This window comes from Macadamia integrifolia, unplaced genomic scaffold, assembly GCF_013358625.1.
Source record: "Macadamia integrifolia cultivar HAES 741 unplaced genomic scaffold, SCU_Mint_v3 scaffold947, whole genome shotgun sequence".
Taxonomy (NCBI): domain Eukaryota; kingdom Viridiplantae; phylum Streptophyta; class Magnoliopsida; order Proteales; family Proteaceae; genus Macadamia; species Macadamia integrifolia.
Window position 1 is genome coordinate 120,277 of NW_024870592.1, and position 13,016 is coordinate 133,292.

The 13,016-nt window shown below is 38.6% G+C and overlaps 1 protein-coding gene across 6 annotated transcripts in view; it reads right to left on the minus strand.

Moving 5' to 3' along the window:
• Window positions 1-3,829: 3,829 nt before the first annotated feature.
• The window catches only part of LOC122070573 (RNA exonuclease 4), a 41,936-nt gene continuing 32,749 nt past the window's right edge, over window positions 3,830-13,016 (minus strand). For 2 of the 6 annotated variants that reach the window (XM_042634761.1, XM_042634762.1), the window contains exon 9: window positions 5,186-5,357. In XM_042634761.1, the coding sequence (XP_042490695.1) occupies window positions 5,265-5,357 (93 nt within the window). In that variant the 3' untranslated portion in view covers window positions 5,186-5,264. Of the gene's footprint in view, window positions 3,973-5,185; window positions 5,358-7,711; window positions 8,230-13,016 lie in introns of those variants that run through there. The other 4 variants (XM_042634758.1, XM_042634759.1, XM_042634763.1 and 1 more) reach the window with 3 other exon arrangements.

Genomic DNA, 13,016 nt, shown 5'->3' on the forward strand with positions numbered 1-13,016 from the left:
ATGGGGCCTTGGATATTGGTGTTTCTCCATGAACTAAATCAATCAAAATTTCGTTTACCAGTCTGGTGGTACTCTAAACAAATCTTCAGGAAACACATCTAGGAACTCTTTCACCATGTCTATTTCTTCTAATGGTGTTGTCTTCTTGGTTGTGTCTATCACGGTTGCAAGGTAGGCTTCACAACCCTTGTTTAGTAACCTCATTATTTGAAGTGCAGACATGACCATCTTCTTGGCCTTCTTCACCTTGTTTCCCTTATACACAAATTCAACCCCATCTCGAGGCTTGAACACAATTTTTTCCTCTCTGCACATATAACATATGCTTTATAGGCAGAAAACCAATCCATGCCTAATATGACATCGAAGTCACTCAAGTTTAGTTTAATTAGATGAGCTATCATATCCCATCCACAGACTTGTATCGAACATGGCTCATAAACTTCATCCAATCCTACATCACTCCCAATAGGTGTACTAACTACTAATTTGCTTGTTGACTTCTTTGATTTTTAATTCCCATATTAGTAAATGATGGGGATAGAAATGAATGCGATGCACTTGAATAAAATAACATATATGCAGGTGTCATCGAGATCAATAGGGTACTTGTGATGACCCCAGGTGTAGACTTAGTATCCTTTGAAATGATGGCAAACATTCGTCCCTGTGGTCTTACTCCTTGTGTTATAGCAGGACGGGTGGCCAATCAAAGCTGGCCTGGTCTTATAGGTGCTACATATGGATCCCTGAGTTTTTTTTTTATGGGAAATATAGGGCAAAGTGGCCCACCTGTTGGAAAATATAGCATGGTCCCAATGGTTGATCGGTCATATTAGGCCTTGACTATTGTGAAGCTTGCCCTATATTAGGTCTCCTGAATTGGTTAGCCATCGGGTTAGGAAATGGCCCTCTCACCATTCTGATTCTGTTGAATCCTTGCACTGTCGGTTTCCTTCCTTGTTAACTCAAGAAGTTATCTCTTCGTTTGTCTTCAATGGCCTTAGCTAAATAGAGCACCTGAGCATAACCTTGTAACTAATGTGCTATCAACATAGCACCAAGTCCCGGTCTAAGTCCCTTCTCAAATCTCCTTGCTTTGGCCCTATCCTCTTTCAAGTATTCTAGAGCAAAAGAAGAATAGCTCCTCAAACTCCGGTTGGTATTACAGCACAGATCTGGGTCGCTATACTAAACCCATGAACTTAGCTTCCCTTTTGTCCCTCACACTCACTAGGAAGTAATTCCCATAGAATGCCTCAGTAAAGTGTCCCCAAATGAGGTTAGGGTGTGCTACTACTAGAATAGGCTTGGTAGTCTTCCACCATGCACTAGCCTCATTTTGTAGCTGATAGTTGGCATATATCAGCTTCTGCTGATTGATGCATGCTAGCAATTCAAAGGCCTTTTCTATGCCCTCAACCCACTTAGTAAGAGCTAGTGGGTCTTGAGAGATTCCACTAAAATACAGGGGTCTGTATTTTTGAAAATTTTCTATTAGCCTAGAAGTATCCATCCACTTATGTACCACGGTTTAGCTTTATGGGGCCTGCTGTCCTTGTGGTACTATCCCATCCAACACATGTTAAGGCACTGAGTTTGAATTAGATGGCACTTGTTATGGAGGCAAGGTAGATAGATGTGCATCCTAAGGCACAGGCTACACTAGAGGTGTGATTGGCTATGGCTCTAGAGTTCGTATCACAACCTCAATCCAAGTATCCAATCCTATCATAAACTTTCTTTGTTGCTGATGCAATCCTTCCATCAAATTGTTCATGATGGAGGCTACGTCTTGAGCTGTCATTAAGAGAGGAACCAGAGGAGGAAAATTAGGTACCATTGGCTTGGGTACCTCCTCATGCTAGCTTCATGAGAGGAGTCCAATTAGTTGTAGCCCTTGTGACACGTCGATGTCTTTTAGGTGGCCGTCCCACTTGTGTGGGGGCTCACTTCAGTGCCATTGGGAATTTCTGTCAAACATAAACATCATATAAACTCTTATCAATAGCAACTTAATTTTCCATAAACATAGTTCAAAATTACGCAAGCGCGTTAAAACTCGACATGACGAAGCAATGCACTTATTCTTAGCTCCTTTTAACCCAATCGGTTAGTGTTACCAGTTGATGGTCTGCTCCGATGGATGCCAACCGGTGGATGAGTCCAAACCTCAGTCTATAAGGCAAGACTGATAGACGGATCAGCAAAATTACTTCTTTTTTTTAAATAGTCTGAACCTCAATTTTATTGTTTAATTCACTCTAGCTTTGAAGTGCAACTGCGACTGACTTCCAACCGTGGGGAACACCTTCCATTGGCATTCCTTCGCTGTTTCACCCTCCTACACGTGCAAGGTAAGTTCCCACATATCTCTCTTAGTGCATTCAGAGTATTTTTTTCCTAGTGAAACCCTAGGTTTTGGAATCTTTCTAGAAAAGGCAATGTGGCTGGATTTTTACCATATGTACTTGTTTTCCTGCCATGTTCTCTGGCACACATGCTTATACAACTATTTCAAATGTCCCAGATATGGCCAACACATGGAATACACGCCGCCAGACTGCTACCCAAGCTTTCGAAGCTCCAATCCCTACCTTTAACCACAAGTGGTTCCGCTTGGAAGAAGTTGAGCGCAATTGGCCCATGTTCTCCAAGAAAATGTGGATCCTAGTAAACATGTGGACACCTGGAGATTGAATCATTTGGGTGAGATGTAGGTTCATGGACCTAAGGTGGGGGTCTCTGCTTCTTCCTAGGAAAAAATGTTTCCCCAGGCTCATGAAGGCATTCAACTGCAATTTAAAGGGGGAGCACATTGGGGAAATGACTATAGGATCACCAGTTGGGTGAAAGGAGTGGACATCTCCTTCACTATAGAGGAGTTTGAGGAAATTACTGAGATGGTCGGTTCATCCTAAACCAAATCTGGTTCTTCAATCTCAAGGGACAGAGCCAACTGGATCACAATCTGGTGAGCCGGTTGTCTATTCAATTCTTCATCAAAGGGGGCAGAGCCAACCGATGTAATCCAACGAGCCAGTTATCTATCCGGTTCTTCAGCTAATGCGAGTGGAGACTTTCAGACTCCAGACCGACGAGCCGGCTCAAGCCAAAACCATATCCAGTTGAGATTTTAGTTGTCTGTTTAGCTAAAATGATTTCCAACATATCTAGGGTATTTTGGCGGTATTTTTAAGGATATATGTCCAAGCCTAGGGTCAACCTAAGTCTCTATGTGTGTGGAATGCAATGCAATGCATTTCCACTATTCTTTGTACAAAGCAATTGCATGAACCTTGTCTTAGATAAATTATGTCTTTCTTTAATATATTTTCTTGTTATTTCTATTTCTTTAAATGTAAAGCTTATGTTCTTCAATGAAATTATCTGTGCTCTCGGCTTTGATACCTATCTTGTCTCCTATTTGTGTACTATGACTTATGCTTTTATAATTAAATTTTTAATTCACCCTAATCACCAGTACCCTATCCTTTCATAAGTTTGTTACTTAAAGTAGAGTATCACACTTTGATACCACACTTGTCACAATGCACCTTCACTTACTTGAAGGCATGTGACTTAGACACACTCTCATATCCAACAATCCAAACAAGAGTACCGATGTAGTACTTTAAGATCCCAAATATATGAAATTAACTAAATTCCACGAATACTTATGAAACAATAAGGATAATGCAACTGATGAACTTCTATTGATAAGTATCATATTTACACAAACAGTTTGTATAACTATCCAACATATTACATATCAGAGTGTTGTATCATAATATGTTTATACACAAAAGGTCAAAAGTAAGGATGAGTTTTATCATCCTCAAGGTGCCCCATAAGCACAGTCTTTACAAACACATCCTGGTTCATGTACAACTAGCTCTTCATCCCACATCTTATCACCATACAGAGCTGGTGTTTCCACAATAGCATATGGGGGAATACCTGGATCACCATCTAAAAATACATAACAAATGTGATGAGTTTTCACGAAGCTCAGCGAGGGGTGGGCATGTAAGCAAACACATTGGTGTAAATGTCCTAAAAGGAGTAAACTTTCTTTTGTGTAAATATGGTACATATCAATAGAATTCACTAGTTGTATTATCATATTGATTGCTATTATGTATTGTGGATTTAAGATTCATACCATTCCAGTCCTATTCGTCGCGATTATAGTTTTATTTTGTTATCAAGTTTGTCTGAAAATCAGAATCTTTAATTATTTTATATTTATACTTTCCAAGACTAGCTTTGCTCTAGGGAGTCGAGCTCTCTACCTTCTATTAGTCAAATTTACGGGCTGCTCAGGAGGGATGGATCTTTTGGTGTGCAGCGCCTGTAAGGCACTCATCAGCTAGTTCTCCTCACATTACCATAGTCAGAAATCATCTCAGTTCTAAATGGGGACTTGCTTTGCCATCCATTGTGGGTATGATAGATCCTCGTGATGTGATAATTCACCTTGCTTCTCAAGCAGATTATGTGAAGGCCTTAAGCTAGGAATCCCACAATAACTTTGCAACCTTAACGTACTGCAGTGGAGATCCTGGAAGGATTGTGGATACTAGGGGCTGAAACATGGCCGGGTTTCTTAAAACCTTAACCCAACCCTAACTCAACCCTGCCTGGTTCATGCTCAGGCCAACCCTATCGGGCTTAAGGTTGGGCTGGGTTGGGTCGAGTAGCTAGTCTTCTTAGTAGAATCACAGTCTGATAAGTATGATTCAATTCTGATTTCAAGTCCAATTCCAATTCTTCAAACCACTCCACTACCTTCAAACTCTGAAAAATATTGACCATAACTGACCCTCCGCCCCCTAAATTCCTCAAAGTGCTGGCATGTGGCATGTGCTAAGAGTCTAAAGAGAAAGTGTCCCTTCTACTAATGGATTTCTCTTGTTGGTTTTTCAAAAGCTTAGGAAAGCTTCCTTGTCCTGTTTTAGTTACTTTCTTCATTCATACAACAGGATGCAATGACATTATGGGCTAAGCTAAATCTTGGCCACAATGGAAGTCCAGGTTGAGAATTGTCGTCAAATCCCCATATGGGCCAAGCCCAACCCAAAATATTAGGCAAGTGGAGTTGTTTCCTGTCAATATGTGCAATGTTCCTGTGTGTAAGAAAAAAAAAACTCAACATTTTCGATTCTAAATTTCAATAATTCCATTTACCACGATAGAGAACTCAAAATTGAATGCAAATTCCAATGTAAGAGAGAAATAAGACTTGTTCTTTAGTTGAAAGCTTAAGAAATTAAAGTCCAACGTTCCATTCCATCAAGAAGACACCATAGCCAACCATTAAACCAGATGGTCCAAATTTGTATCCATATAATGACCTATCCAAAAAGAAGAAGAAGAAGAAGAAGAAATGAGATAGCAAAATAATAAATAACCAAAGCAAATGGAGAATTAAAAATTCTCATACAAATTAACAATAACAACAAAAAAACAACAAAGGACAAAGGTCTCTCTCTCTCTTGATACCTGATAAATAGGGTAGCTTCATTTAAGTCAAATTAATAATATCACCATCACCAATAACAATCAGGGTTAGACACACGGTGGGTCAGGGTCAGGGTCAGGGTCAGGGTCAAGGTCGGGCTGGGTTTTCTATGCCTTAACCCAGGCCCGGCCCAACCCCACACAAGGTTGGGTCGGGTTAGCCCTGATAGTCGGGTTAGATAGGGTTTGGGCTTAGGACAGGTTCGGATCGGTAGGGCTAAACTTACACCCATAGTGGATACAGTTGTGTATGCAGGCCACCAGCCTTTAGGTAAGTGGAGGCAAGGTATGACATTGGTGGATTAATTCTAATCATCTAAAAGTTCATGTAGCCCCTCAATCACAGGTACCTCCCTCCCTTTGCATCCCACGTTTTGACTTTACTATTATGGTCTACTTGCTTTCTATATAAAGGGAAATGTATCTCATTCACTGCTGATTATTTGATGACAAGAAACTCTATTGAAGCAAGTACGCGGGTTCTCTTACTTGGCGTGCAGGAGGCTCAAATGAAGGGTGGGACTATTAAGGAAGTCTAGAGTAATTCTGAAGATTTAGAAAACCTATTTTTTGACCTAATAACCACATCATGGCCTTGGAGTGCAATTCCCCTTTTTTGGATGTCTATAACTTTCTCCCTACCATCTCTTTTTGGCTCAGGCCAGTAATGACATGGTTTCTTTTTTCTTCCCATTTAGCACATATAGCTATGAATAGCAAAAATCCCGTTTGATTCCCTCTCTCCCTCATTCCCCTCGGTGAAACCGTTTCTGAAAGATGTTTGCCAAGCATCATTCTTTCGACATAAAACAATTTTTAAACAAAGAAATAGAAAATTTTGGTTTTGACAGGAAAAGTCAATTCTGGAACATAAACGTTACTAAATGCAGCCTCTATCCATGTACTAAACATTATTCATATAACATATAACATGGGAGTTCCGTAAGTATTCTCCTTTGTCGAGTAACCATGTTTTATCATTTGCATACTAATTTTCCATGTGTAACATTAGGAGAATTGCAAGTATTTCTAACCTTTTTTAGATTTATTTCCTTTTTTTTTTTTTTTTTTTTTGGTAGAAAGATTTCTTCTTTCTATTTGAGTATGTGTACTTTTGACTGTTTCCATGTTTTAGAAAAAAATATTTATTTCCTAATTAAAATCACAATTACAGAAGCCCACCTTTAATCGGATGAATTGGTGTACCAAACACGTTCCTTGAACAGTAAATTGACCCTTATCGAATCTCATTGATTAAACCAATCGAACAAGGAAGTCACTAAGACCCTCTTTGGTATCCTTTTTGTTTTTGGTTATGATCTATTTAAAAAAATAATAATAACGAAACCTATTTTTGATTTAAAAACAAAAATCATTTGATAACTACGAGACATAAATGACCATAGAATACAAAATAAGTTTATATACCTATATGAAGAATAATTTTTTTCAAACTTCCATTACAACTTGAATTCAAGAAGGCCAACAAAAGTTTCAATAGAAGATTGACAGAACACAGCGAGCATGAGTCCATGGAGAACCATTTCAAGTATTGGACGAGGTGGGATACAGGCTTCCAACAGGTTAATGAAAATATAACACCATACAGAGAAGTCTGTCTAGTTGCTTTGAGTTCGAACTCTGTAAGAAGAGTATAGTAAAATTTTTCTAAAAGTTGAACACAAGCTTGTCGCATGGAGAAGTGATTGGATATAACTCTGGTACTAAGAAGGGCGGGGAAGGGGGAAAAGAGATTATCATAAAAATATATTTATTCAGTAAAACGGGAATAATACATGGATACCAAGATACAGGAGACTAGGATCCAACGATCAGAAATGGGCAAAACTTTTGTGCCCGTGACATACAACCTTCTTTGCTATAGAGAGTCAGCTAAGCTATTTTGCTCCCTAGGAATGGAAGAACTAATACAAGATTCAAATGAGAATTTCAAATGTAAAATATCCTCTAAAATGAGCTTAATAGTCGAAGGGGCTAACAAGATTCAATGATGCAAGAAAAATAGTTTTTGACCAGAACACAATAGGCCCCGACCCCATTATGGCTTTTGTATTCTATTGGTACTTTTAAAATAGAAATAGGGTCCATAAATGATACCAAACACATACAAAAACATTTTTGTCAGAAAAAAAAAACAAAAAAAACAAAAATGATAATAAACAGACCCTAAGACCAATCAAAGACTGTTTTAAATCTTCATTGGTTAGATCAATCAAAAACTTACAAATTCCCCAGCCCATGTCTGCTATAAATTTTCTTCCATTTTAAACCATCCAATAAAAAACATAGGACCAGATTGTCTGGATTGTAATGAGGACAGTAGATAAACAAAACTTAATCCATTAAATGGGTGGTTTCAAGTTCCTGGACAACCTGGACTGGAATCAGGTCTACGCAGAGCAGAGCAGAGCATCCTCCACTACTCCCCTGAAATTCTTAAAGCAGTGCTGTTAATATTCCTCATGAAGTGAATGTGAGTTGCCGTTGAAGCTAAAAAGAAGTGTTAACTTTTTCTTGAAATTCACGCTATAATGTTACTACAGATTGGTTGAGATTAGTCTTCGGCTTTTTTTTGTGCTTGCGCTTCAGCATCTTTTTCTTGAAACTAAGGTGCTCTTTAATACTCTTCTCCCATTCCTTTTTGTTTTTCTGATAAATTAGCATTGCTGCTCTAGCATCTTCAATCTGAAACAACATGCCTCATTAAGATTCCAATTCTACGGCAGTTCATAATTTCTAGAATGCTAAACCCTGACAGGGAAAAAAATGTGGATTTCAAATTATAAGGTAAAAAAGAAGAGAACGGGTGAAGGGTAAAGATAACTGATCTTGCACAGCAACAGTATCTTCAGAACCAAGGTTTTTGTTTATTAAGGCTTTAAAGTGAGAGACAAAAATAACGATAAAAAGAGATCCAAAGAAAGAAATGAGTAACACATTGATAAAATCTTCTTTTTGACCAATTCGGAAATGACAAAAAAAAAAAAGAAGGGAAATTCTGCAAACTTACTAAGAAAATTTGAACATCTATCAAAATAAGCATATGCTCAAAGAGGTCTTCCCGCAGGGATGAGAAAAAACAAAATGCATCATTGTGCATATGAACTGGATACCAAACCTTCTCAAATCAGGGTTACTTATCATGTGAATATTGTTTAATGGTGGCATCATTTCAGGAAGTAGGTGGCTTTGAACCCACTGAATTTGGAATGATATAAATACTATTGAATCTTCAAAACATTGTTGTAATGCTCCGGCCCTTTTACCCTTGTACAATATTGTCCTCTTTGGCCCATGGGCCTCAAAGTTTTAAAACGCGTTGTGCCATGTTAAGGAGGTTAGAGGTTATCAACTAGTCTAGTAATCTCTCCCTAGGCGATGTGGGACTAAAGTTTGCACATCCTCACCGATCTCCCAAACCCCTGGATACTTGTTGTATTCTTGGTGGAGATACCTAACCGATCTCCCAGGCGGGTCTAGTACATGCCGTATTCTTAGGTGTCACAACTTCCTCCCTTTCGGCACAACGTCCCCGTTATAGCCCCACACGTTGTCGGGGTCTGCTCTGATACCAATTGTAAAGCCTCGGCCCCATTAACCTTGCACAATATTGTCCTCTTTGGCCCATGGGCTCAAGACTTTAAAACGCGTTGTGTCATGTTAAGGAGGTTAGAAGTTATCAACTAGCCCATTAATATATCCCTAGGCGATGTGGGACTAAAGTTTGCACACCCTCACCGATCTCCCAAACCCCTTAGTACTTGTCGTATTCTTGGTGGGGACACCTCACCGATCTCCCAAGGGGGTTTGGTACTTGCCGTCTTCTTGGGTGTCATATTGTGATGCAAATACATCACTAAGAGGGGCTTGTTTATTAGGAATAAGCCCAGATTTGGGTTGTATACATGTTGGGCCTTTTGTCCATGGGTTTTCAATGTAATAGACCACTTTAATGTGATGCAGATTTGAGGCTACCCTCCGGGCAATCTCAGCTGAAATAAACAGGATCTGATTTGATTTTTGGGATCAATAGAATATTTTAGGATTTAGTTTATTTAGGAAATTGAATTATTTTATTTAGGAAGATATGTAATCTTTTATTTTGGGTAGTTAGTCAATTAGGGAGTTACCAATTTGAGTTTTATTCTGTTTCTAATTTCATTAGTTAAAACTTATGAAGTAACTAGGAGTTGCTAATTTAATTTTGATTTTAATTAGGTAAGATTGAATTTCCAGTTATTATATAAAGGCATGTAATCCAAGTTATTAGACAGATTTTGAGAATGAATTGAATTGAATGTTTTGGTGCCGAGCACGGTGCAAGGCATGTGACCTTTCCTCTCCCCCCCTTTGTGTGATTCTTCTCTTCTCCCCTACAACTCTGAGTTCTCTCAGGGATTTCTTCCCTTTCTCCACCAGCCCTCCATCAAGTGGTATTAGAGCCGAAGGATCCATCTCCTTCGTTCTCTTTCCCTATTTTCTTCCCTTCCCATTCTCTATCCTGGTTTCTACTGTGACAAAGAACACAACCAAAAAAAGAATGCTAAAACCCAACCCCACCAATGTGCCTCTTCAAGCACAACCCCCATTGACCAAGTCCACCCCTATGACCCTTGATCGAAACCCTCTCTTCTTCCTAGGTTTCGATAGCAGCCAAGAAAAAAAAAACAACCGCCTCTTTTCAGAACAAAGAAGTCAAATCATCCCCATATAACCCAATCCTCCTCCCATCGATCCACAAACAGACTCTAACTCCCCCATTTCTTTTCCATCTCCTTCGAGTGGACCTCTTCTTTGAGGGTCTCGGGCAGCAACCAGAAAAAGAAAAAAGAAAAGAAGAGAGTAGAGAGAGAAGACCGAACCAGAAAAGGAAAAAAAAAAAAGGGCAGAAGAAGAGAGCAGAGACCAGAACACATACCTGGTTGAAGATTCTCCTCCACCTCCGCTATCATCGAAGTCCCTGGAACCATCGCTACTACCCACCTCCTTTTTTCCTGTCAGTTACGGTACCCATCCCAAAGAAACATTTATCTTTTTTTTTTTTCTCTTTTCTTTAACTTCTTTTCTGACTTGCTAGAATTACCCCTCCCTTCCTATTTTATTCCCCATTGTCCTATTATTTTTCTTACTTCCACATATACCCCTACCTCATACGTGATATGTTTGTTGGTTTATAATTAGACTTCAACTATTTACAAATCTACCACTCCTTGCTTGTGAATTGAATGTTTGTGAATTGGAGGGTCCACAAGTGATTCAATCATGGAGTCCTTCGTGTTCAAATTTACAGTGCGATTGCCAAATGGAAAACCTGCTCATTTGTTGATTGATGAGAGACAACACGACAATTTTGTCTCCATATCTATTGTGGATATGTTGTCAAAAACCAATTAGATAATTTTTTAGTCAGAGGATAATATATTCGTCGAATTTTCTTTTTCTCATTATTATGATGGTGCTTTTTGTGAAGTGTTTTGACTCTCCTCAAGGCATCATTAAATTAGGTCGATGTTGGTTGGAACAACGAGATGGCATTCTTGTTCATGACACTAATGTGTGCACCCTCCAGGCTTACCACATGCATGAAAAATTGAATCTTCATGGATTGGTTGAGTCAAAGAATGTGATACCCCCAGTACAACCACATGGCAAACCAAATGCATCAATATAAGTGGAAGATTGTACTATTGTGTAATAGGTGATGACAACAGAAAGTGAGAAAATCGTGGATCAAGTAATGAAGGACATCAATGCAGTGTCAGTTGTTCACCATCATGAGTTCGTTCTTCCCTATGATTTTCCGGACTTGAATGCACCTCCACAGCTTCACATCTTGGATTTTGTTCACGATTCAGACAACGAGCAATTTACCCCCACTTGTGAATTTTTATTGTTATTATTCTTTAAAACTCGTGGATGAGTTTTTTTCAACATCGGGGGAGTTGATGCAAAATTGAGGTTGAACTGGGTTTGACCCTTCGGGCAATCTTAGTCGAGACGAACTGGATCTGATTTGATTTTTGGGATCAATAGAATATTTTAGGATTTACTCCATTTAGGAAATTTTGAGTTATTTTATTTGGGAAGATATGTAATCTTTTATTTTGGGTAGTTGGTCAATTAGAGAGTTACCAATTTGAGTTTTATTCTGTTTCTAATTTCATTAGTTAGAACTTAAGTAATTAGGAGTTGCTAATTTAATTTTGATTTTAATTAGGCAAGTTTGAATTTCCAGTTATCATATAAAGGCATGTAATCCAAGTTATTAGATAGATTTTGAGAATTAATTGAATTGAATGTTTTGGTGTCGGGTACGGTGCAAGACGCGTGACCTCCTTTCCTCCCCCCCCCCCTTTGTGTGATTCTTCTCTTATCCCCTGTAACTCTGAGTTCTCCCAGGGATTTCTTCCCTTTCTCTATCGGCCCTCCATCATAATGGGCCTAAACCATGGGTAGTAAGTCTACATATAGTATTTCTCTTATTAGGCAGTTTATTTCTTTCGCTATTAGTTAGTGGAATCCACATCAGCATAGGAGGCTATCTTAGCTGAGTTTGGTTATGGGATCTCCCATTCCAACTCTTAACTCTTATCTTTATTTAATTCCACATCAAACATAAGTCATAGCCTCATAGGCATGTTAGGACTCAAAGTTTGACTATGTATTGAATTAGTTTCTTACTTAGCTTAGGTGTCCTAATTGGTTAAGACCTTTTCAGTGTCTTAAGTTTGTTTTTGAGTCTTCTATATAAATTTGTAAGGGAGGCCAGCATTGAACATGAATTTATTATTGAACATTACTGCATCTGTTTGCCTCTTTATGTTTGAAGATCTCGTGTTTGATCAAGGAACCCCTTGTGTGCGATCAAGGTAGGTTGGTGTTTGATCCAATTGAATCACCTTGCAGTGCGAAGCCCATGTGTTATTTCTGTTATTCCTATTATTCCATCATCCTCTTCATCCACTAACAAGTAAGTTCTATATCTGAGATTTTTCTGCAAGTAGAACCTCTGCATCTAGAAGATCATATTCTACATGCTTTTTGAGATTAAGCAATCTAGCGATCAAAATCTTTTCAAATAATCATAGGATTTGTTCTACACCCTAAAAGAGGAACTTGACCAGAATTCCTCCATGATCTGATGTGCAAATCTGATTTTATTTCTGATTTCCAATTTTGCCGTTATATCTTAATTACTGTTCTGTGCATCTGAATATTGAATTGATTTACTCGTTTTAACAATCTGGTATTGCTGAATTTCATAGTCTATGATCTGGATTGATTGTTCATCATACTCTCAGGGGTTAGATTACTGTTATACCCACATCCTAGTGCTACTAGGATTGCTGCATAATTTCTAATCCAACCTGTGGATTAATCTGAAATTTTCAGTAACCATTCTATCTTCTGAATAGACAACTCAACCTGAAATTCAGGCCCATCAGACAATTGGATACTGTTTTATTTGATTT